The following is a 24,123-nucleotide window of genomic DNA, read 5'->3' as shown; positions in this document are numbered from 1 at the left end:
CTTCCAAAATGATGGCCGCTATTTATTTTCTTCAGACCCTCCATATAGAATTAACTTGTTTTTGTGTCACTGCAAAGCTGAAGTCCCTCCCCTCCCACCCTTTCTCCCAGCCTGGCACTTGTTGATGTGTTCCTTTTCTGTTTACAGTGGCTCCTTACTCTTTTTTAAATTATTTTTTAAACAAAACAAAAACAACAACAACGAAACACATGTATCTTAGTGCTCTCCAGCTCCACGTCAAAGTAACCTAAATGATCTTCAGTTCCCTGGTGGCATGGTGGAGAGGAGTTTGAGAGATTTCAGATCAGATGGCAGCAACTTTGTAACATTAAGGGTCTTTGCAAATATGCCCCTGAGAATAAAGATCTATTGTGGAAAACCCTCTACATCTCTGGAACCAGATTTTAGTGCTCCTAACATTTAAGAAATCGTTTTTCTTAATCTTTCTGTTTATGCATCCTCAGCCACGTTTCACTTGGCAAGATTAGGGCTTTACTGTACCTGCCTGTATACAGGCTTTGCAAGATGAGGATGCAACACACAGAGCCTTCTTCCACGCATAACTGCTTGTCACAGCTACTTTTTCTGAATTCCCCTTGAGGCTGTACAAGAGCAGTGATGCCACTGGCACCAGCACTGCCCAAAAGAGAGGGATCATGCCTCCCTCACCCCAGACAAGGCCTCTGGTCCCACACCGTGGAAGCCAGGGATGAATACAAAGTGCTGGCAGAAGCTTCACAGCACCAAAGGTTCTCTCTCCCCTTTTTGCCATATTGTTCTGCTCTTCAGGGACAGCACAAACCATTTATTGCTGTAGTATTCAACACGCAGGTTGCTTCAACTAACTGAACATAGCCAACATTTAATTTTCTATTCATGTTTAAAATTAGCAATGAGATTTCCCTCAGATATTCCCTCTTCACAACTGGTTTCCAGTAAATAAGAGACTAGATCATTATCTGTTGTAGACAGATAAGCAGGTGACATTCCACCCTTACTGTAAGCTAACTGCTTACACAGCACAATTCTCCATTAGTATTCACAGAAAACCTTTATCAGCTTTTGGAGATGCCATGGTTTAGATGATGAGAAAATGATTTAAATTGGCTAATAATTGTGAAAATGGCATTAAAAAAAGATCCTTGCCAACTATTTTAGAACTGTGTGTGTATGTACAGAGTTTTGCTTAAGAGCTATGCAACCACCAGTCTTTTTTTCTCCCCTGTAATTAAGATACCTCCATAGATCTGCTTCCAGTAGACATGTGTTGTTGTTAGTGTCGCCTCCCCCCCCAACTAAGGAGACCCCATGCTTTTTAGGAAGTCCCAAACAAATTATATACAGTAACACCTATTTGAAAACTCCCTTAATCTACTTAGTTGACAAAAAGCCAATGTTTCATGCACTTTTTTAATGCACAAGGAGTTAATATTGCTTTCATGAAATGACTGTCTGCTAATGTACAAGAAATACAGAGCTGCGCTGTGAGATAATCCCATGACACACGTTCCAAATCACACTTTTGCTGACCTTGTGAGAAATAAGATCATTCAAAACCACCACAAGAGAAAAAAAAAATGAGGCAATGCTGAAGAAATGCAAGAAATTTTGCTGCTGGATAAAAAGATAAAATTATGCTTTATATGTCTGAGCAAACATGAAGTGTTCTCTGCAAGTGGGAACAGGAGAAAACAATCTGAAAACAAAGAAAGAAATAATTCTTACCACTCATGGTGATTGTCTACAAAAGCAGACATGGGACTTATTTGTACTGTATAGGTATCGTTGGCTGAATATTCAAACAAACCATAGTATGGATTGAAGAGCTCTCTAGATACCAGGAAAAAAAACTCTCTTGAAGGTCCACTGTAGTCCAGCCTTTAAAGAGAAATTTGACATTACTATAAAGTGTTTATTGTGTGCAAAGGAACACTTTCTCAAGTTTACATTCCTTACACTACATTTTCCATTAAAATTTCCTAAGATTTTAACCAGAACCCTTATCCTGCAGATTGCTTAATGCCAAGGGATGTGAAGTCCTTGTGGGGATCTTCTGAAATGGAATGGCTTGGAGGACTGGAATGAAATGCTCTATGCAGACTGCCTCCATCAAAATTTTTGGCTCCAGCTATAATGGTCTTTTGCCATGGGAATATAACCAAATAAATGGAGGAGGGGAGGGGAGGCAGGGAAAGTGTCTGAGAGGAGAGGGAAGAAACATGAAAAGATCCCGCATTAGACCAATCTGCATTGGACAAATTAAGAATGAAAATGAAAAATGGTCATATTTTGTCCATGCAGACGTACAACAATAGGACAGCTTGAACGGCAGTATTTCTGTTTTTCCTCGCAATATAACCTGAGATTACTTAAATGATTTATCTTTCTTGGTCTAAATTTTCTTGTCCGTCTTCCAAAGTTGAGTGCATTTAAATGTCTTTTGGAGAGTGTATTTCCTTTGGTTTTTTGCTATTTCAAGATTCCAGTACTAATGAACAAGGAATCTAAATAACCCCTTCTTCCTGAATCATAAACAAACTCATTGCTGACAAAGCACTAACACTGAGTTTTGACATTATGCTGCAGGTCACCAGTGAAATGAGTTGAGTACAAAGTTAATGCTTTGGTGTGGGTAGAAAACTAGAGATTTTCCTGTGTGGAGCAGAGTTTACTATAATCCTAACAAATATATATCGAAATGCTTCTTCTATAGCTTGAAGATTTCATGCTTAACTTGCTTTAGTACTACAACAATGCACAGCCAAAAGTATCGCAGAGGTCAGCCTTTACATTGGACTCCTGCAACTAAGGTTTTGGCTCGTGAACTTTTCAAGAGGACAGACACAGCTGAGAGTGGTTTGTAAAGATGAAGTTGTCAGGCAAGTAGAAGTGAGGTACCATTACCAAGTTGAGGACAAAGCCTCTTTTCTTCTGTTGAAGGAAAAATATTTTCCCTTCAGTCATTTGGAAGCACTTAGCTTCTGCTAAGCTTCAGAAATGAAGTACTGAAACAGATTCTTACCCTGGCAAAAAGGACAGATTCCATCCTCAAACTGCAGGAAAAAATAACAGTTTGATACCATGAACAGCTGTTAGATCTTAGTCTTGGCACAAATACCAGATCAAGAAAAGGGTCATCTGGAAGACTCTTGCAAACTTCTGGGATAATTAGATTCACTATGAAATCTGAAGATGGAAGAGAAACTGTGTGCTTGACTATCAGCCACTGCACACAGCTCCTTTTGTACACAGTGTTATTGTGAGTCATGTTAAATAAATCAATCGTGAGAGTCCTGCACTGTCAGTCAGACTTAGCCCACAATTAAAGGCTTGGCACAAGGGTGAGAAAACTTCATACAAGAGGTATGCAACCACACAACAACTGCAACTGTGGGGCATTTGGGTATTCAGGAGCAGAGCAATATGTTGTTGGCAACATGACTCATGTCACCCGGGAAGCACCATTAATACTTCAGCTTTACCACTCTAAAATGCAAACCAGCTTCTGCTAATATTTAATGGAACTTAGGGAAAGTAACTTTAAAGAATCATATTCTTTGCATCAAAATTTTCTTCACTTTCACCACGTGAAGCATGAATGCAAAAACCACTAAACTAACATCACGGTCACAACTGTAGAAATTGAAGAGACTGACGGTGTGAGACTTACAAGTTGTATGAATGGCAATAAACATGTCTGAATTACCCCACTTACTAATATACAAACATACAATATATACATATTAGTAAGTATATATATATAAAGAAGTTATTCAGTTTTACTCTGTGAGGACTTAATTTCCCTTACTTTAAGTCTTACATCAAGACTTTACCAAGAGGCAAAGCAATGCAACAGTGAAATCCCAATGAACTGTCTTAAAAAAGAAGCAAATAGGAAACAATTTGCCTCCAGTATTCCTCCTCTCCTCCACCCTGACCTGTCTTTCTACACCTAGCCAAATGAATAGTTTGATGTGATACATATTCTTGCACCATCTCTGATGAAACAATACTGTTTGCACATATCCTTTCTTCATTCAAAACAGATTTGTAAACAGAGAATTGACGTCATTTTAATTTGACTTTGCTCTTAATTAACTCATTCTTTCCCATTAGGAGCAAGTCTTGTGTAAAGCTGGATATAATGGCAACAGTGTGTGTCACCTCCATTTCCAGGTCACTCTTCATCTTGCTGTACTGAGTGATGAAATGCAAAAGTCTGATGTCTGATGAAAGGAGACAGTCTATCTGGATCAATCTCTATCTCATGTATGATTTTCAAATTTTCCCTTTCATTTTTAAACCTGAGTCGAGGTTGTAGCTGTGAAAGTAAAGTCTGGTAGGGCTGTGTAAGACAGGCCTTGTTCCTGCATCCCCACCCTGCCCCGTTAATATAGTGTAATCTCATCCTGCACCAGCCTTGTCATTCCAGTTCTGAGCTTTTCCTCAGACAGCACAGCGATATTATTTATATGAACATGTCCATACTTGGCGCTCAGCTGTCAACATTTTTTATTTTAAGACTTCACTAGGTCCTTATTAAGGCTAAGCACTTCAGGGTAAACTTTAAACAAACAACAGTATTTAGGGTTTTCAAAGACAGATTAACTTTATCTAATCTTGTATGAGATGTTTCTATTACAATTTAGGTGTTTTAAAGACTCTCACATCACACAGCAGTAACACACGCTACAAGATTCCAAGAGCTGTGTGCTGCAGTTTCCTAAATATCTAGGAATAAAGTTTTGAATGTATTTACAAATACATTCATGAAATGTATCTGTAACAACATCTGTGCCTAATGCAAAAGGCTTTAAGATCTGACAAAGGGGACACAAAACAAGAGAGCCAAAATAGGCCAATAGTGCGTTGTTCCAGTTTCACTTGCAAAGAAAATCTAACCACATCTTGCCTTGTACGGCACATCTGACAATCTATAAGACATCAGACTTTCCTGAGACACAGACTGAGCATTCTCTGAAGTGACTTTGAAATGTCAGCAATATCTGTGTTTATTTGACAACTGGCAACAGCCTAATTGCTTTTATTTGTGATGCAGGCCCTGGCCTTGAGAGACAGTGAGTACCTCCTGCAGCTCTGAGTGCCTTCAGCTCCCATTGCCTTAGACACGAGCTAGGGATTAAGCATCTAGCTTATTCTGGAAGCATCCCCCCTCCAACAAATGGCAGCTGTCTTTTAATAAGCACAAGAGATATAATGTCAGCACTGACAGAAAATAAATATGAATAACATGAGAAAGCCGTTTGTTTTTCTCTTTGCTTTCCCAGCAACACTCTGAAACACACACTGACTGTTGTGAAAATTCACATAAACACATGTATTACTTCTGCAAAGGCAGGATGCATTACATTTCACAAGGCCTAAAAAAATAATCTTGAACAGCTGTATGTTCTAGGCTTATGTATGTGGCATTTCCTGACCACAATCCTTCCTCTTTTCACTCTAGACCACAAAATGTTTGGTGAAACAGCACAGCTGCAAGACAGAGTTTTGAGATCACATTTACTTCCCTGTTCTACTCACCCTTCTTCCCCAACAAATGTGACATAGAGCTTATTTCTCTGCAGATCTTTTCTTGAGTAACCCATAATCTGGTTGAAGGCATCTTCTAGCAAGTGATCTCGCCGGATGATTAATCTGAAGAGCAAAATAATTTTGAAAGAGCAATTCATGAACATGAACCACACTTGGAAACGTTTATTTACGCTACAAGGTAACAGGGTGGCTTATAGAGCACTGATATCTATTTTTGCTGGATAATTTGATCCAGATCAGGCAGCTTCTGTCTGTTAGATCCCTGAAGCATCTGACTTTATATTTCAGTAAAATGTCTCTTGTACAGAGATGTGTCATTTTAATTTTTCTACTCTATTTCCTCCTTACATTACGGACACAATGGGAAAGATCCTGAAGTAAGCATTTTCATTAAGTCTAAAATCCTTTTGTAAGGCTGGGCCTTTAAATCTGTCTTGTTGTAAGCAAGAATCTACCCTTTCATGTAGAAATCAATTTCTTAACAAGGCAGAAGATGGAGTTGTGTGAAAGTCACTGAATGATAACTCCAGAACTGAACATCCCTACATTATCCCCAGCATAGGTGCGACGGGACAAGTTTAGAAGCAATTTCAATTATTCCTCCAAAATCAGACTGAGGCATCACATGTAAAAACATACCATCCCTTTTACCAGAAAAATGGTGAGAGTAAGGAAACATCATAAAGATCTGAAATAAGAGGTGGAAGAATCCTACTTAAACATTTCATCTTTTGTCAAAAGAAATGTGTTTAGTTTCCTGAAACTTGGCTTGCCTTATATTCAAATAGTGCCTTATGCATGTGTTTGATCAGTCAGTCAGACCGAAGGTGGGAGCTGCGCCCCACACAGAGGCAGCTTGTCCCTCCACACATCATCTTGCAAAGCCCTTACTGGCCTTACTGCTTGTGCAGTGATCAGTCTGTGGTTGCAGGGTGCTATCCTGCAGAGGACATAGAAGTGGAGAGGAGTAAGCCAGCAACTTGCATGGTACCTGTGCAGTAAGAAGACCCAGGCAGCAGGCAGAATGTGCTGGGGTCCTGGTTTGAAAAAAAAAGAGCAGGTCAGGATATGCCTGGGAAAAGAACTCGGGGAAAACTTCTGATTGAAGCCAAGCTGTCTTTCGACTTAAAAAATCCACAGTGTGAAGGCAAACAGGTCAGGTAAAAAAGGGTGCAAGAAATGAAATAGATCTTACAGGTAGCATCTTTACCAGCTATTTGCCCGTGTATTCATGACAAAACCTTTATAGATTAAGCTTTAATTGTTTATGATTTAATTACGTTATGGGACAATAATGTTCACTCCCTGCCTCTTAAGATTGTCTGAACAACACAATTTGAACTCTGTTTCAGTTGTGGAAAATTTTAACAAGGTTGTACAAACCAAGTCTGAGCTCTGCACAAATTCCTGCAAAACATGAGGAGTGACTGGCTGGGGAAAAAGCATCCCTTATTCTAACAGAAAAAAACATGTTTAAAAGGATTCTAGTGCCTCATGGTTAAGGGAGACAATTAGAGCAATGATTTGCTTGGGAGGAAATGTACTTTCTCATTACAGTTGATTTTGATTTGCCTAAACTATGCAAGTTTTTACCTGGCACAAGACTTGGTAATTTACAAAATTATGAAGGTATCTTTGATGAAGATCCTTAACATAACAGTATGTAATCACATGATTGCCAAATAAATGAAGCAGGAGAGACTTCATTCTAAGCACTCCAGCAGTCAGAGTGCTGAACTTCAAAACATTAACAGTTTTTTTAAGGTGCTCTTTCAAATCTAATATTTAATTTTATGAGCCCCCTTTAAAGAGAGCTCATAAAAGAGGACCTCTTTATTAAAGAGGACCACAATATCAACAAAGGCAAGGATTTGCAAAAGCTAAGAACATCTGCTTTTTTTCAACAGAAAAAGGCAGAAGAAAATATTATTATTTATATTCCTGTTCTGCACATCTTTTCAAAAAGCACCTTTTTGCCACTGTTTTAGTAGTATTGTTAATATGAAAATACAATTGTTGCAAATATGGAAAAGAAGAGCTTAGAACTCGCTGTATCCTCTGCTATTAATCACACACTGGCACTAAGTCTTTTATGACAGGCTTTATATTTCCAGAAGTGAGAAGGTAACCATAACATCTACATTCCTTCTAAAGGGAAGAAGCTTGTAGACGTGCAAGACAAGGCAAACTGCCTGAGAAATTAATCCATTTTCATGAGATTCTTCAACATACTTCAATTTCCCTGGGCCTTGTCCATATCCTTTAGTCTCCAACTTCCTGTAAAAGTTCCTCAGCTTGGCTTCAAAATCTCTTTTGTAAGGAGCAGGAGCTCGGGCATTGGCACGCTGAGTACCTGCAGGAAGCAATAAACAAAGAATGAGCAGTAGTGACATGAATTGATTAATACCCCACGCTCTACCGAAAAGACTCAAACAGCATGGGATGTGTTTGGTTTAGTCACCTTTATACATGAGTAAATGCTGCGTATCTTCAAATCTGCTCTGCATCCAAGACTTTCCAGTTGCTCATTTCCAATAGTATCATGTTTCTAAAGCACGCCATAAAAGTGCAAATCCAGGTGAATGCAAAAGATTGATTTTAAAAAGCAGCATGATCAACTGGAAAGACTGAATTTTGTTTGTCACGGACACTTTACACCTAACCTTTAAAACAGTTCATGCTCATGAACTTGCTCATAAATGTTCTGCTCTGTTCTGTTTTTAATATTCTCAGGAAAAACAAGACCTCAGAAATCAAGTATAAATACTGTCTTCTGCTGTTCCCCAGTTGAATATATCAAGCTGAAAAAGGAAGACTTCTGGAAATTCCCCAGTGGAAGTTCTCCCTCGGGAAAGTACAAGGAAGAATGCAAAAGGTACCAGTTTAAAGCTTGTGGAACTTTTCATTTGTAACTGCAAGAACACACGCGAAGATCTAAGTGAATTTCTCTTTGAGAACGTGTTTTGGAGGGTCAGCTTCTTAAAACTAGAGAGATCTGCATGCCAAAAAATTATACCCCCCCACATCTGTGCGTGCAAGTCCAGTATATGCAAATCAAGCGCTCAGTCTGATCTGTTCTGAATACTACAATTATTAGAACTTAAAACTTCCACTGCCTCCCTGGATAGATTACTTCAATTGATTTAATTGCAAGAAAGTGTGCCAAAGAGGCAGTTAACCCTAGCCCTGTGACTTTCATCTTCTTACCCCTACTTTTACATTAAGAAATTACTTCCTTGTGTGAGTGTGTAGGCATCTTCCCCTCAAAAACCCAGAGGATATTAAAAAATTTCTCATGCCTTACAGTAAACATAGGTTTCTAACTACTTATCTGTGACTGGGGATCGTCTAACAGGTCCATAATAGACAGGAAATACAGTTTAGAAGAACGTATTTTAAATGTGTTTTAAATTGTATCAGTTCCTTACATGAGTTTTCTTTTGTCTCCCGGTATGAAACTAAGCCAATACAGAAACATTTCTTGCTCTTAAGCGTGATGGCATGATAAGGTAAAATTTCAGGTTAGAAGAGAGAATATGCACCCTCACATGGACACATGAACAGGGGAAAAGCCAGCAGCTTTCTGAGCCACAGCCTGTGTGGGTCTGAGAAAAAAGCAACGAGCACATCCTGCGGAAGCGGCTGCTTGCAGAAGCTGCAGTTAGTCTCTTTGCAGAGACCAGAGAGGGAGAAGGAGAGCGATCAGTATTAACACTGAGTGCCAGTCACTGGTGTTTAAAAGACCTGACAAGAAAGACACTTGGCACTTGTTCTAAGCTCACAGTGACATGTAGGAGGACTAGCAAGTGTCAGGGAATCGTCAGAGCTCCAACGGGAATGTGCAGAATCCCTCTGGAAAAACAAATCACAGTCATCGATAAATCTACAGTGGTTATCCTATTTTACTGAGAGCACTGAGGGTTTTGAATTGTATGCTTTCTCAGCTGAATTCTCTAGAAAACTTGCAGAAATTTGAAACTGTAAACAGCCTTTTAATTATTGGCTTTTTCCCCCTACTTTGTTTATTCCGCTTTGGGTCAAAGTAGGTACAAAATGTAGTCACCAAAAAATGCAACCAAAGCTTACTTTCATCTTAACCCTTGAGGGAAGTTTTTGCTAAGAAATACCACAGAATGTAAATCTGGTAACGCATTACTTCATGGCTCAGAAATCAGCAGTATATTATTCTGTCAGCACATGACAAGTTCTCATTGCAAATCAGATGCATATGCCAAGAAATTCCTGGGCAATTATAGTGATTACTTCCGCCTTGGGAACAAAAGATGTTGGTGGAAGAGCTAAAAAATGCAGGTGATGTGATAATCACATTTGATTTTCAAAGAGATTATATTCTAAAAAGAGCAGCTCCATGACTATTCATCTTTCCCAAAAGAGAAAGTACAACTGATTGTGACTGATCTAAACAATGGATCCTTAACATGAAACCTCGTGCACTGCAGCAAAGCCAGTTAAATTGATGAAAAAATAGAGCCTCCACAGAAGTCACGGGCCATTTATAATTTCTGATTTAAAAAAAAAAAAAAAAGATATAGAACTTTATTTGTACACCAACACACTCCCAGACAAACAGGGAGATTCAATGGTCACTGTAACTTTTTCTCTGCAAGAGCATAGAGACTAGAATTTTGAGAAGAACGGGACTAAAGCCATCGCTGTTCATTCGTTACTGTGTGCTGCTACTTTGAGGAATGAACAAGAGTATCACATGTTATAGATTAAACACATTTTGAAATACTCTGTTGGACTGAAGCCCTGCCCAGCATGCTTTGGTGCATGTACTAATAACAAAGAAATTACAACTCTGAAAGCCAAAAATGTTTTTACTCAGGTTTGTAGTTGGAAGTAAGATGCATACATGCAGATTCTTCCTTTCTGTGCAATGAAGAAATGGAACTGGAAAACAGTTCTAGCTAAACCATTTAATTTATGTACCTAAAGCATCAATTTTGCACTGCAGAATGCCATAAGATCATTAGTATCTTATGATACTTCCTCTGAATAGTTCCTACAGAGGTCCTATGCCCAGCAGAAGGAAGAACTGCCACTGAGGACACACTTATGAATGTCTTTAGTCTGGCCGCCTGAAAAGGCATAGCTTTTTGTCCTGATGTTTGTACACCACGAAATGCCCATGAAAATCCCAATACCTCTTCTGATAAAATGTTCTAACTGTCTGGAACTACCCAGGATTGGTTGCATCCCAAAGGTGCTCATTTATCTATGTTTTTGTTCTCTAATTTGTAGAAATCACCCTAAGCCACTTCTGATATACCTTCTTGAGAACACTAAGAAGAGTGACAATCATGAACTTCATTTCTGTACTTAGCCTTCAAAGGTCAGATGAAACTTGCCACATTTGATATAACTTAGTTTTGATCAGCAACATAATTAGATAATACATGAAAAATGAACTTCCTTCCACTCTGACATGTGTTTTCAGCCGCAAGATGCTCTCATTCGAACTCATGTTGAGACATAACGATCTGGCTTTACGTAAATTCATTATCACTTACTGCCCCACAAACAGCAACATTTTAATGTAAACTTACTAGATCTCATATTTTTAATTCATCGAGATCGTCAAGATTTGAAGGCATCAAGGTCCTGGCATTAGCAGTCACTTGGTTGTTTCACATCAGTGAAGAACAAGTTTGTGTGTTTTTACAAGTCAGAACAAAAACATAAACTCTGGAGTTGGAATACACCAACCTTTTCTACTCGCAAAACACCTTGTGAGCCCAAGGCAAAGGTTCACGTTTGATAGTCAAATTCAATCACACTGGCTGGCTTTGTTCAAAAATAGGACTGTATCTTTGTTGTTCCTGGAGCAACAGAGCTCGGATCTTCTAAAAGGTGGGAAGTCATTACATGAAGCATACCGTAACTGAAATTACAGGACTGGCTGTACTGCAGTATTTTACAGATACCATCATAATGAAAGTACCGCAATGGAGCATGACATCAATTGCAAGCTCACTGACCACTCAGAAGGTGCTTCAGCTCTTCTAGCATTGCCCATGTAAGAGCTGGGAACCGCAGATAGCAAAAGGTCAGGTTATAGTTTCCAAACGGCAGGCTCAGATTCAGGCTGCCATAAAATTCAATTTGGAAAACAAACAAAAAACTTATAGTCAAGCAAGTTTTCTATTGTCTTTGTTCTCTGACTTCTGGGAAGGCAGCTGGATTGTGCCACTTGCTTTACTGATTTGGAACTTGCCTTTATTGTGTATGAGAGATGGCTTCTTATAGCCACTGCAGAAACTTGTGCCTGAGCAACTTACCTGGAGAGTTCTGAGGCGAGGACACTGGTGAGCCTCTTGGGGACTGGCAATAACTAGGATGAAGTAAGGCATGTGGCGGCACATATGACATGATCTCCTCTTCAAACAAGCTGGTAAAAAGATGCAAATAAAAAATAACACATTCATTTGAAAGAATGAATGACATTTTTTTTTTTGCTTTCTAAGAAAAGCCTCTAGTAACTAACCCGCTTTCTTTCACAGCCCCTTGCCTATTTCCACTATGCACACTTAGCGTCTTACAGTATTATTGCCATTCCCTCAGTAGGATCTTGAAAATTACTGGAAAGCAGTGTTACTGCTTTTGGGGGACATTAATATACATAATGTGATGTTTGTTTTCAAGACCAAAATATACTTAACCTTTGAATACTTTTTCTCTCACTTGGATTGTTATAAACAACGGGGTCAAAAACCTTAGTTACTCGTTCCTGGAAAAAGGTCTGTCATACTGCACAAAGACCATGACCAAAGGCAAATATTCTAAGCCTCCAGGGTTAAGATTCACATCTGAACTTGTTGAGTGTATTGAATTGTCAGCTTGTTGGCAGAACAAGTTATTTCCTTATTTTATCTCTAGGGATAACACTGTTGTTGAAACTGGTATGGCATCTAGTCTGTTCAGGTTGAGTTATTTCATGCCTCATCTAGTATCGCTACACAATATTGAATGGAAAAACAATAAACATTTTGCAGCCTAATCATTGCATCTGTGTACAGTCTGTATATATTAAAATATCAGGTTTTTTGCACTGCTGACACAAGCAAAGCCAAAAATGCCAGAATAACTAGAATCAGAACCAATCCAATATCAAAGCCTATGTCAGATGTTAAACACAACACAGGTAAGATTAAACTGCTGAGACCATATGTTAAATGTATTTTCAAAAATTGAGCTAAAGAAAAAAATCATAAACTAATCTTTTACTATAGAGCTTAAAAGCAATATTCAAATAAATGATGTTTCTTACTAAGTCTGTTCAAGGAACAAACAAAAATTTTTGCATGAGATTTTTTTCTAATCGATATTTTCTGGCACTTCTTTTTACATTCATTACCATGTGTTGTTCTCCTTAAAACCTATGTGAATCATGAGCACAGTGCTCTTGCCCTCACCTTTCCTCAGACAGAGTATCATGTTCTGTCTCTGCTAGGAAAAAACTGTGAATTCCAAGCTAACAACTACCATCTAAAAGCTGAACCCCACAAAAATCAAAAACCTGGCCCTCAGGCTTTAGCTACCCCAGCTGCAAGTCCAAGTTCTGAGGGGGAAATGATTAGTCACTAAATCAGTACACTCTGCTCACTGAAAGAGTCCTCAGGAGCTGCCACAGCATATTCCATACATGCATCAAAAGCAGCAGTGCCTACCTGAGCAACATGACAAGGTCTGCATCACTGGATAAACGCACCAACCCAGGTGTTCCTTCTGTCCGGATGAACTGGATCTTCTCCCTGAGTAAGCCAAAAAAGACTTCTAAAATATCTTTTGCAAATAAGGCACCAACGTACACCCCAGCTAAAAGAAAAAGTACAGGGTATATCATAAAAATCTCTGGGTTATGCCTCTGTATTTCAGAAACCATTTTTCCCCCTTCTCACACCACATCCATGTGAGCAGTAACATATTACAACCAAAAAGCTAATTTGTTCTCAAGAACGAGTCTCCTGTTGTCCTCATCGATTCGATGCTCAGGCTGCTTCAGGTAGTACAGCCGTGCACCCAATAAAAATCAATCCTTCAAGCTCACGCCGGCTATGGACCTGAATTCAAATCAGTAAGCGGAGCCCTGCGGGAGGAAACTAGTATTCGGAAAGTGAACTGCTTAAAGAGGCACTGTCATTTTTGAAGCTTTGTACAAATGTAAGGCATACATTACAAGGCTCGCTTGTGATTTTAAAAGTGTTTGTTTTTTTTTTTCAAAACACACTGTATTTAACACATCTTCTAGAAAACCTTTGCACTATTTCTCCCTCTCTGGCTCATCCAAGCACACACCCCTCCTCCTAAAGCCAATCTGCTCACTGCTGTGGAATCCATGCATCCCAAACACTGCACATGATAACATACCATGGATTTTTAGAATCTCATTATGGATTTTTAGGATCTATATTGAATATAATTCTTTGGATGATTTCTGTTCTTTCTCTCTGTAGTTTTTTCCTGCATTCTAAAAAGAAAGTACATCCTATTTATTTTCAGTACTATCAGTACAAGACAGAATTTCTCTCTATTATCATCATCATATGATTTGGCCTTGCTCTCAATGAGGAAAAGAGAACCAAATACAAACCCCTGTCATTAAAAACTATCCCAATTCCAAAGGGGTAAGCAAAACAAAACAGAAAAAAGCTACGCGTAAGAACAGTAATATCGGCTCAGATCAGAGGTCCCCCTATCCCACTGCCTTATCACCAACAGTGACAAAGAAGACAAAAACAATCCCTGCAATTAGCATTGTAACAAGGGTGAAGACGAGTGCTGGCAGCAGCATGCAGTTTAAACTGCAGTATGCATTTCTGGAGCACATCATTTCATGCACAGCAGTTTCATCCAAAAAGTCAAACCAAATTTCTTGGCATCTGTCTCTAAAACACCGTGCACAAAGACTTTCTCAAACAATGGGCCTAATGTAAATTCCCTGGTAACTTCCAGTACATTTTCAGCATATTCAAGGGTTAAAAAGGGGCACGTTCAGGCTGTCCTCAGCTCCTCAGTTCCTCCTTGCCATGGTGGCAGTTGTGGCTGTTGCAGAAGTGTGTAATTCAGTGTTTCCCTGTGAAGACTGGTACTGGAGGTCAAACAACCACTTTGTCAACCCTGTGGTCCCAACACACCAAGACCCGAGTTCGGTCTGGAAGCGCCATTGCTTCTCTGGCACAGTGCTGAGCCAAAACTAACAAACGCTGCCCAGCCATGAGCATGGCCCCATAGTGCCCATGTCAGAGACATCTGCACACTTCCAGAGCCTATTCCAATTTACAACAGTACCCAAATGGCAAGGATTGAAGAAATACATTATGATTTTCAAAATCCATTCAGTTAGCAGTAACACTAGGAACCAGAAGGACATTTTCTGGGTCAATGTATGCAGCCCTCCAAATGAACGCCATCTATGACTTCTCAGGGATTACCACTGAGAGCTGTGATTTTTACAATAGTTTTTAAATATATGCCTTTTACCTTCTGTTAGGATAAAAATTATGTTTAAGGTATGATAGGTGCCTTTGCCTGAAGCCTTTCATATAATTTATCAGCCTCTCAGCCTCTCTTATCTATGGTGGTTTGCAATGAGATTTGATCTTGGCTATATGCTTAATAATAGTATAAGTACAATGTTCTCACTCAACCATAAAACCTCTGAACAACGGTTTCCTCCTACCTGTAGTGCCCTTTCATTGTACATTTTTATTAGACCCTCAACTTCTTACTACATCTCTTCAACCATGTTAGAAAGGGTCAATCATTTCAGGCAGAAAATGTAAGACTTTTTTCAAATGATCTCTATCCTCTTCCGCTTGCCAAATATCGATTTTCCTCCTCACCTACGTAATAATAATAGCAATAGCAATATTTAATATCATTGTCAATCAGCTTTGGTTATACTGAGGACATCAAAGAAATAGTTAACAGAAAGTTGTACTAATCGTTTTCCAAAAGAGAAAAAAAAAAAAAAAAAAAAGACAACTCACAATTCAGGATTTCACTTAGCTCCTATTTCATTAAGTATTTAAGCAACGATATTGACAGAACTTAGTCTCACAATGTGTCAGATATGGACACCAAAATTTGCTAAATCAGGGTCTTAAAAGACTAACTGGTAGGATCTTTATAAAAATATAATTGATATTAAGCATCAAGTGATATAAGTAAGTGATATTAAGCATCAGCTCTACAAGAATATAGGAGAGAGAGAACAGAAGACACTTGAATCAAATATACTAACTTCAAAGAGGAAGACCAGAACAGAACCATTCAGCTTAACAGAATGGTTTCTCTGACCAAAAAGATTTAATATAAAATTAAACTGTGTACATTAAAATCCTTGATCATTCTGCTAAAGCAGGTACATTAGACATATTAAGCAATAGTCTTCAGTCTATTTACAAAGTAAATATACCAAAGAATATACAGTCTCCAGTAACTGAGGAGTTGCAGAAGCCAGCATATTTTATCCTTCGATCTCCCACTTTTAATCCACAGATCATCTTTTCTTGAGAAAGGCTCAGCTTGTGGCAAATTATGATTTTGCAATCAGGAAGCAAGGTTATACAAGAGACAGAATCTGATAATACCAACAAGTCTTTTGAACAGCCTAAATTCTAAATCATCAAAACCAGAACAAAACTTGTGAAGAAAATAGTATTTTGATTGCTATCAGAGTAAAGAAAGCCAAGCACCCTGGGGAAAGGAAAACAGAATAATAAAACTACCAATAATTGGATTTTTTTTTTTTTTTTTGTATATTATTTCCCGGCAGATAAGTTTGCTCACATCTCAAACCAACCCTGGTTGGACAATTTGCCTGCAGTGATATGCAACATAGGAACTGTTTTGACAGGATGAGAACTGTAGGGTTTTTATTCTCCTCCTTTTCATTAATTTCTAGTGAACATGAATTCTACTAGTACTTCATTTCAGGGTTGTTATCCAGGATTTATTTAGAGGATAAAACAAATTTTTAACACAGAAACTTCATCACAAGACTTGTTAGAATGCAATACTTTGAGAAACTGCAAAACAAGGCAGCTTGCTGAATTTTGGGCACTTGTACGATGTGGACAAAAAGGGATCGGTACGTAACACAACATAAATGTGAAAATCATTGCTGGCTGCTGTGCCATCCAATATGAACAGGCATTTGGAACCCTGCACTGCACTGGCAGCTCTCTGCACAGGACAGACCCAAACAAACATTATTATTATTACTACACAACCAGCAAACCAAGGTTTTTTAACGTTAGCGTCCAGGTAAGAATAGATACAGTAGTTTGTGAACTCAACACTAATATCCAGGTAGACAATTATTCCATCTTTTACACCCAAGAGCGTAAACTGAAGCGTCTTTGAGTAGGATACACTTTAAAAGGGATCTCATCACTTTCGGAATTTCACTTTTTCACATTTCTATTCTAACCATACTGGGACGTTGCAGCCACTGTGTAACAATCGAAGATCATCCTTCATCAGATCTCATTGGGCTATACAAAAACTTTTATACATCCATTTTTGAAATTTTGGAGCAACACTAAAAATTCTGGTTGCTCTAAGAGTAGTAAGGCATTAGGTCAGGGCAGCCTTTCTGTAACTGTGCATAGAGAAAATGAGAACAAAACCAAATACCATCCTGCCTCACGCTCCCAGCTGTACACATACTCAAATGGGCACATTTGCTTTGCCATCCAGCTGTCCTGGCACGTTTTGAAGACATCAGCAAATCTCTTACCTAAGTTGTTCTAAACATTTTTTTGTTTGTTTTACCTTCATTTTGTAATACCACATTTCTATTGTTTCTCTAAACCTTATTTCAGGGAATTACAAAGAAATACAATAAAGAAATACTGCCCACAGCTTTTTGGATATGTTTCTCTCTCACAGGCCAAAATTCTACAATCTGTTACATGCCACTACTAATTTTAAAGAAAAACTAATCTGAATTCTCATTTTGTATTAGATTGGAATAGCAGATTCCATGGCTTTTATTACCTGAGTGAATGATTCCTGGTAAGATCTGGTTGACGCTCTTGTAGAATTTCAAAGATATTGGGCTGCCGCAAAAATGCAACGATCTTGTCATTGTAAGCTGAAAATACCAACAAAAACATCGTGCTGAAACAATGATATACTAAAAGACAGGATGATATTTCTTTTGGGTTTTGAACAACAATGACAGCAAACTTTATCTTCAGAGTTCTACCACCGGTTTAGTGGTACTATGTCAATATATTTATCATGTAAGGCTACTGATACTGCTGTTGTGGGGAACGTGCTTCCTCTGACAATGAACCAGACCTGATTATGCCATACACTTTCCACTGCTAGCAGTGCTAACTTTGTCAGCAATTTGTATTGCATTTTATCGGTCACACTGTTAGCTGAAGCCAAACTAGAGAATTCATTGCTAGAATAAAACTTCAAGGACCTTAGTTTTCACTGCATTGAACCATGTCCAGTCCTATAAAGGCAACATGAAGTGACGCAGAGCATGAGGGACATTGCTCACTGTGTTATAAATATGCCAGTTAGGGCAATGAAGAATCCAATACCTTGTTTTCTAGTGGTGTATTTAATAGGGATGTATACAAGGTTTTTTATTAACTACCTTTAGCTTCTCCTTCCCAGCTGTACAGCATCACTGTAATCTCCAGAGGCTCTTGGAGAGGAGTCAGTAGTGTAAGAGGGATGAAATGCCCTCTGGAGGTGTCTATCTGATTGCATCAAGAGACCAGATTAAGCACCTACCTATAAATTGATAGATAATTTAAAATGTCATTCTTCTCATCATTTGTGTGGTAACTTAGACCTACAACGCTATGTAAGAATACAAGACGACTATACCCTTACACATTACAAAGTTCTTACATGCTGCATGTAGGAAAACTAGCTGAATATTTTTCACCTCTTCCTCTGAGAAGTAACATGTAATGTTATTCATATTAAGGGCCTGATTAAGTTTCAGAAATGCAATGTATTCAAACAGATGACTGTACATTCAGGCTCCTCCCCAAACCTTAACCCATACTGCTTTGTGTGCTTACTGTAGCTTAATCTGGTAGCGGGATGCAGCTTTTCAAGACTTTGACCAGACATATAATCAGGCCAGTTATGTCATTTTAGTAGTAATGGATTTTATTTATCAATTCAAATTATTCAAAGAATAATGTTACTCCTTTTCTTCTTTGTAACTTTGCAAAAAGACAGAAATAAAATAATTAAATAACTTATACTTCAATAACACCTATACTTCCTTGCTATCATTCTTAGAATTTTAAGATCATGTATCAAAATACAATAGTAAACTCTCTCATTTTCAGCACTTAACAAACATTATCTAAAGCTAAACATACTTCTGATGTAAAAGCATTTCCAGTGCTGACTTACAGCCAAGTCATTTGGCCATGTTTCTCAAGTACCAACAAACAGCAGGTATAAGGACATAGGCTGCAGTCATTCAACCTTCCAAGATGAGCTGATAAATGCTAGAGGCAGACTTAGAGAAAAACTCTTGAAATGTAATGAAATGAGTACCTACTTTTTGGCTTTTTTTCCTCAATGTCTTTTATCTATGTATTCATTGTTCTAAAGAAATTCCAGGACTCACTCAATGTTGGTGTCCAATCCATTCTCAAATGTTAAACAACCATTGGAAACATCCACATTCAAATCCTCACTAATAGCTGAGCCCATATTGAATGCACACTGTGTCCATGGCAAGGGGAAGGATTTAAATTAGCAGAGATTTCCAGGTAAACATACCACATTACAAAAATCCAGTTGTGGTCAATTGGATTAATTTATCTTGATTTAGCACAATGTGACAGCTGTTAGATTTGGGAAGCTAAATTCTGTTCTTGGTGGCACAGAAATGAGTGATTTTGTGTGTATGTAACTGAGAACAGAAGTTAAGCTAATGACTAATTCCAAGCTGATTAACTCTTTCTGGACTCCTGCCAAAATAGATGCCCAGAAGTTCTATAAAATCACTTGGAAATACATGGTGTCCAGTTAGGACCCAACTTAACTCACTGTCTTCAACTCCCTGACACCACTTCAAGTAGGAGCTCAGCACAGGTAGAATTTTTGCATCAGTTGTTCAATTCTGTGTAGACACTTTCCAGTACTATTCCTGCAGGTTGCAACTGAACGATTGGTCGTAAGAAGTCGTAACACATGGTAACTTCTACCCACCCCGACCAAATGAAAAAACCTTCAGTGCAGACAGACGTGACACATTCAGTCACGGAGCAGTTCTCTGAAAAGAGGCCATATACTGACATACCCACTGGAACCACATCCTGGTACTGAGCTCTGCTGACTGTATTAAATGTGCTAGATGGTCTTGGTAGAACTGGTGGTCCTGAATGACGGGAGTCCTCTCCAACCTGAAAATGTACAAGTAAGCATAATCAGTGCAGTTTATGTACATCTTTATCCACATTAAAGATCAAATTCAGCTCTTTCATTGCACCATAACCTCTATTACCTCTGTGCATTAGGGGAACTTCCCTAAACTTAAACTGGAAAGAATTTTGTGGCTGAAACAGCAGGATAAAGAAGTGAGTTCACATTCAGTGAGGCAAATGAGTCCCAAACTGGTAAAAATATGCTTCTTACAATCATTAAGGAGAACTGTTCTGAATTTTTTGTGTTCTCCTTCTGGAAGTGAAACATTGCATACGAACATTTTTTTTTGGTAGAACCACAATGTAAAATTGTTCCTGGTAGCATCTGTGATGTCAAAGAAACATCCACAATTTTCTGTATGCTGAGGCTTCTGTTATTCCTACAGTGTATTTTCTATTTTATCTATATAAGGCATTTTGTTCAACCACTTTTTCATCCTCTTGGCCTTTACGTTTAATTCTCAGTCCCTCAGCATATACATAAATGTTATCAGATGAACTACACTTCCACACTCCAAAGAACTCCAAAAAATCCAACTGCAAAAGATCAAGTAATTATAAAGGTTTTGTTAAATCCAGTCTCTGTCATCACAAAGCAGCAGAAGTACTGAAACATCTTCCAAGATCTCTGTGCACTCTGATAATACTCTTTCAGAAGAAAAAAAAAAAAAAAAAAAAAAAAGAAGATTCCTGTAGGCACTGTGCTGGAAAAGGAATAACATTATTATTAGCTCCAGCTTCATGCTGCAGTTCAGCTTTAGCTGAAAAGGCATTTCTTACGCTAGTTATTGTTTGCTTTAGAGCATCTCCCTATAAAAACTGGGTCAATGGCTTCAAAACATCCAAGTTCATGACAAGGCAAATAAAGTATTTTGAGAATTTTTTCATTAAGTATTCATCTTTCTGCAATAACATACAGTGCCTTGATCAATGGGTTAAAAATAGCTACAAATATGCAATCCTTAAGTCATAAGGGCAGAAGAAAAACCGGTTTTCTGATTCAAAAATATGCATATAAATGAACATCATAACATCATCAGTCCCAGAATGGGACTGTATTGAATTGCTCTGTTTCAGATTTCTATCTGGAACTATACTTATGTTCAAAATAAAGCTATAACTCTAACTGTATCGAAGAAATATTTCTAAACTACCATGCGGAAACTAGGATTTAGGAATTTCGCTTATCTTGATGGAATAGGAAATTCATGCAGGAAATCAACACTGTATATGCAGTATAATGCGATGACTTCCTGCAGGGTAAACTTACACTTATGTTGCAGTATTGACAACTTCAAGCAGCACAGCTGACATTTATCTTTTTGAGTGCAGAGCTTCTGCACTCTGAAGTGCAAAAGAAAGATAATCTGTATGCATATTTGGTAAAGCCAAGAAAAAAAATCTGCTCTCTTATATATCCAACAAATACTTGTTTTACCCTGTGGAAGACCTAAATAGCTATAGGAAGACACTTCCAGCTGTCTTGCTTGCTGCAAGACATGAGTGCCTATGAAACACAACCACATTGACAGAAAATGCTATTTAAAACCACTTGTAAAATATACCTGGGGAGGGGGTGGTTGGGTGGCAAGGAGGAAGGGAGGCTCTGGAAAGTACCCCTTGCAACTAAACCGTATTCATACAGGATATGACAAGACATGCAACCAATGGTAAAACACTCCCTGCAGCTCAGCGGAAGCTCTGTTAGAGAAGTGGCAGAGAAGATTCATGCCTGCTCTGAAACAGCTATCTGGCAGAACTTCATGTGCCACAACACCGAGCTAAAAATAGGATAAATCAGAGCATCTCACTAGCTATTCAAATGCGTATTCCTCTTTGTGTCAGGGGATAACCTTCCTCACAGCAAACTGTACATACGTTAAATAACAACTACAACTGAAGTTTGAGTCATTGTAAATACACATTTGCTCACAAGAGAAAGGAATTTACAACAACAATATGGGGACTGCTGGTGAAAATGGTCCACAGCGACACAGCAACAAAATAGTCTTTTCCATCTATTTCTCTTTATAAAGCAGAAATAAAATGCATACATAAGTACATGTAACAGTCTGACAAACACATATGGTAAGAAGACTTTTTACACTTATTCAGACAGTTGCACATCTGGATGTATATTCACGTGCACTTTCTTTTTTTTTTTCTCTTATTTGCAGAGCAGTTACAACATAGCTGGCAGTCTCCAAGCTAGACAGCAATTAAGTATTGGCTGTAAAAGACAGGATATCGATACTGGTAATCTGTAATCAGATACTCTCCTGTTGTTAAATGGGGTTTATTATTCTCATTTTTAAATGACAATTAAATGTAAAATTCATGCCTGATTTTTTTATTTTTCTTGAAGCCATATATTTATATATTTCCAAAGGAACAATGAGGTTTCTGGTTGGCGAATAAAATAATAAATGCGTATAGCTGAGTACCATCCAGTTACACAGCAATCATGCTCCTCGCAACAGAACGGAGTTGTGAATGTAATGATGTGAAAGAGTGAATGTGATGTGAATGACCCTAAACACTTGATGGCTTGATGGCAAATCAAGCTTACCTCACCAGCGCTGTGGCTACGTTGCCTGGTTAAGTGCTGCCGATGGACTAAAGCGCTGGTGGGCCTGCTGCTCTGCAAGGGAAGCCGAGGGTCAATGAATGTGGTTGTCCGGGAATTGTGGTCAACGAAGAAAGCCTAGAGAAAGGAAAAGAAAAATGAATATAGTCAACTCTGTGATGCAAGACTACCCAACCACCAAAGAGTTAGATGTCTAAGGTTAATGTGTATTCAGGCTCTCATGTTAAGCTTTGGAAAATCTTTTTCATGTTGCTGTGGCTCACGAAAAAGATTCCCTTCAACAGATGAAGCGTAACAGTTTTTCATCTCACTGGAGGGATGAATTCTTTAATACCTTACTTCACTCGTGTCTATAAAGCCCTTTGAAATATTCAGCTGACAAGCATCAGAAATTTTATTATGATCGTTGAGATTCAAATGTTTAATAAAAGTCATCTTTGTGTGTGTTTTTTCTCTTTCATTTCCTTATAAACATCTAAAAAGATGTCATTAAGTGGCAAAACTATTCCCCTTTGTGATCTATTTACCATATAATTATGAATACAAATGGGTGTGTATTTGTTAAGTGTATGATTGCATCTTATGATGCACCATGATTACAGGTCAAAAGGCATTTTTGCCATCCTCCCATTGCAATGTTTGCTAACCTAAAAAAACATCAGTCAGGGCCAAAAAGAAGGTGGCAACAAAAACACTGAAACCAGGTAACTGGTGAGAACAACCACATACTGACCGGTCAGCCATTTGCCGAAAGCAAGGTCACAGGAGCACATATGCTGGAAAATGAAAACCTCCTGCACTTCGTGCCAATTTGAACCAAAAAAAAAGTTTCTAAGCTCTGAGATTTAAACTTTTTCCAGAGCTAGTGTTGCACTTGGAAACCAGCAGTCCTATTTCAACACACTTTAGGTTTTTTTGGTCACAATGCTGGAAACATGGAAACGGAAAAAAAAAAAAAAAAATCCAGGTTTTGAGTAAGAGAGTAACAGGAAAGTGACATCTGGTTTGAGGAATTGAAGAGTCTGGACCAGCAGAGAGGTGGTTAGGGACTGCTGGAACCATTTCTATTTGTGATACCAGTGAGGTACTTTGACCACAGTTTCATAAACAATTCGGTCCTGCAGTGTCAGCAAAATAAACATTCCCATCTTCCCGGACCCTGACCACTTATTTCATCCCTTGTGCACCCCTCCTGACTTGTGCTGGCACAAGTGTTTGTGCGGCCAAGCAGTGAACCCAGCTGGGGAACTGGTCCAGGCTAAAATTACTCTCCTTTCTCTGTTTCCCTGCTTCTTCCTCTAACCTCGGTCAGCCCACCAGGGACGACAAGAGAGCAGAACTGGATCTTTCAGCATCCTAGAGCATACATGAAGTCATTATTTCAGGCTGCTTGGTAGAGACAGAACAGAGAAAATGGAATTCTTCTGACTGCTGTGAAAGTAGGTAGACAAAGCAGTGTGCCATGCTATATGGCAACTAAATATTGTTATGGATAGTGGTGAGAGAAAATGTCATTATTTCCAATTCCCAGGGAAG

At 38.5% G+C, this 24,123-nt stretch overlaps 1 protein-coding gene across 5 annotated transcripts in view; it reads right to left on the bottom strand.

The window, feature by feature from the left end:
• Positions 1–24,123, bottom strand: part of HECW2 (HECT, C2 and WW domain containing E3 ubiquitin protein ligase 2) — a 197,307-nt gene that overhangs the window by 14,304 nt on the left and 158,880 nt on the right. For all 5 annotated transcript variants that reach the window (XM_035332233.1, XM_035332232.1, XM_035332231.1 and 2 more), the window contains 8 exons: positions 22,570–22,704; positions 19,877–19,979; positions 17,584–17,680; positions 13,248–13,331; positions 11,859–11,968; positions 7,789–7,909; positions 5,545–5,658; positions 1,726–1,878 (listed from right to left, as the gene is read on the bottom strand). In XM_035332233.1, the coding sequence (XP_035188124.1) occupies positions 1,726–1,878; positions 5,545–5,658; positions 7,789–7,909; positions 11,859–11,968; positions 13,248–13,331; positions 17,584–17,680; positions 19,877–19,979; positions 22,570–22,704 (917 nt within the window). The remainder of the gene's footprint in view (positions 1–1,725; positions 1,879–5,544; positions 5,659–7,788; positions 7,910–11,858; positions 11,969–13,247; positions 13,332–17,583; positions 17,681–19,876; positions 19,980–22,569; positions 22,705–24,123) is intronic.

Source organism: Oxyura jamaicensis, chromosome 7, assembly GCF_011077185.1.
Source record: "Oxyura jamaicensis isolate SHBP4307 breed ruddy duck chromosome 7, BPBGC_Ojam_1.0, whole genome shotgun sequence".
NCBI lineage: Eukaryota > Metazoa > Chordata > Aves > Anseriformes > Anatidae > Oxyura > Oxyura jamaicensis.
The sequence above is the reverse complement of the archived record's forward strand: the minus strand, read 5'-3'. Positions and strand labels throughout refer to the sequence as shown.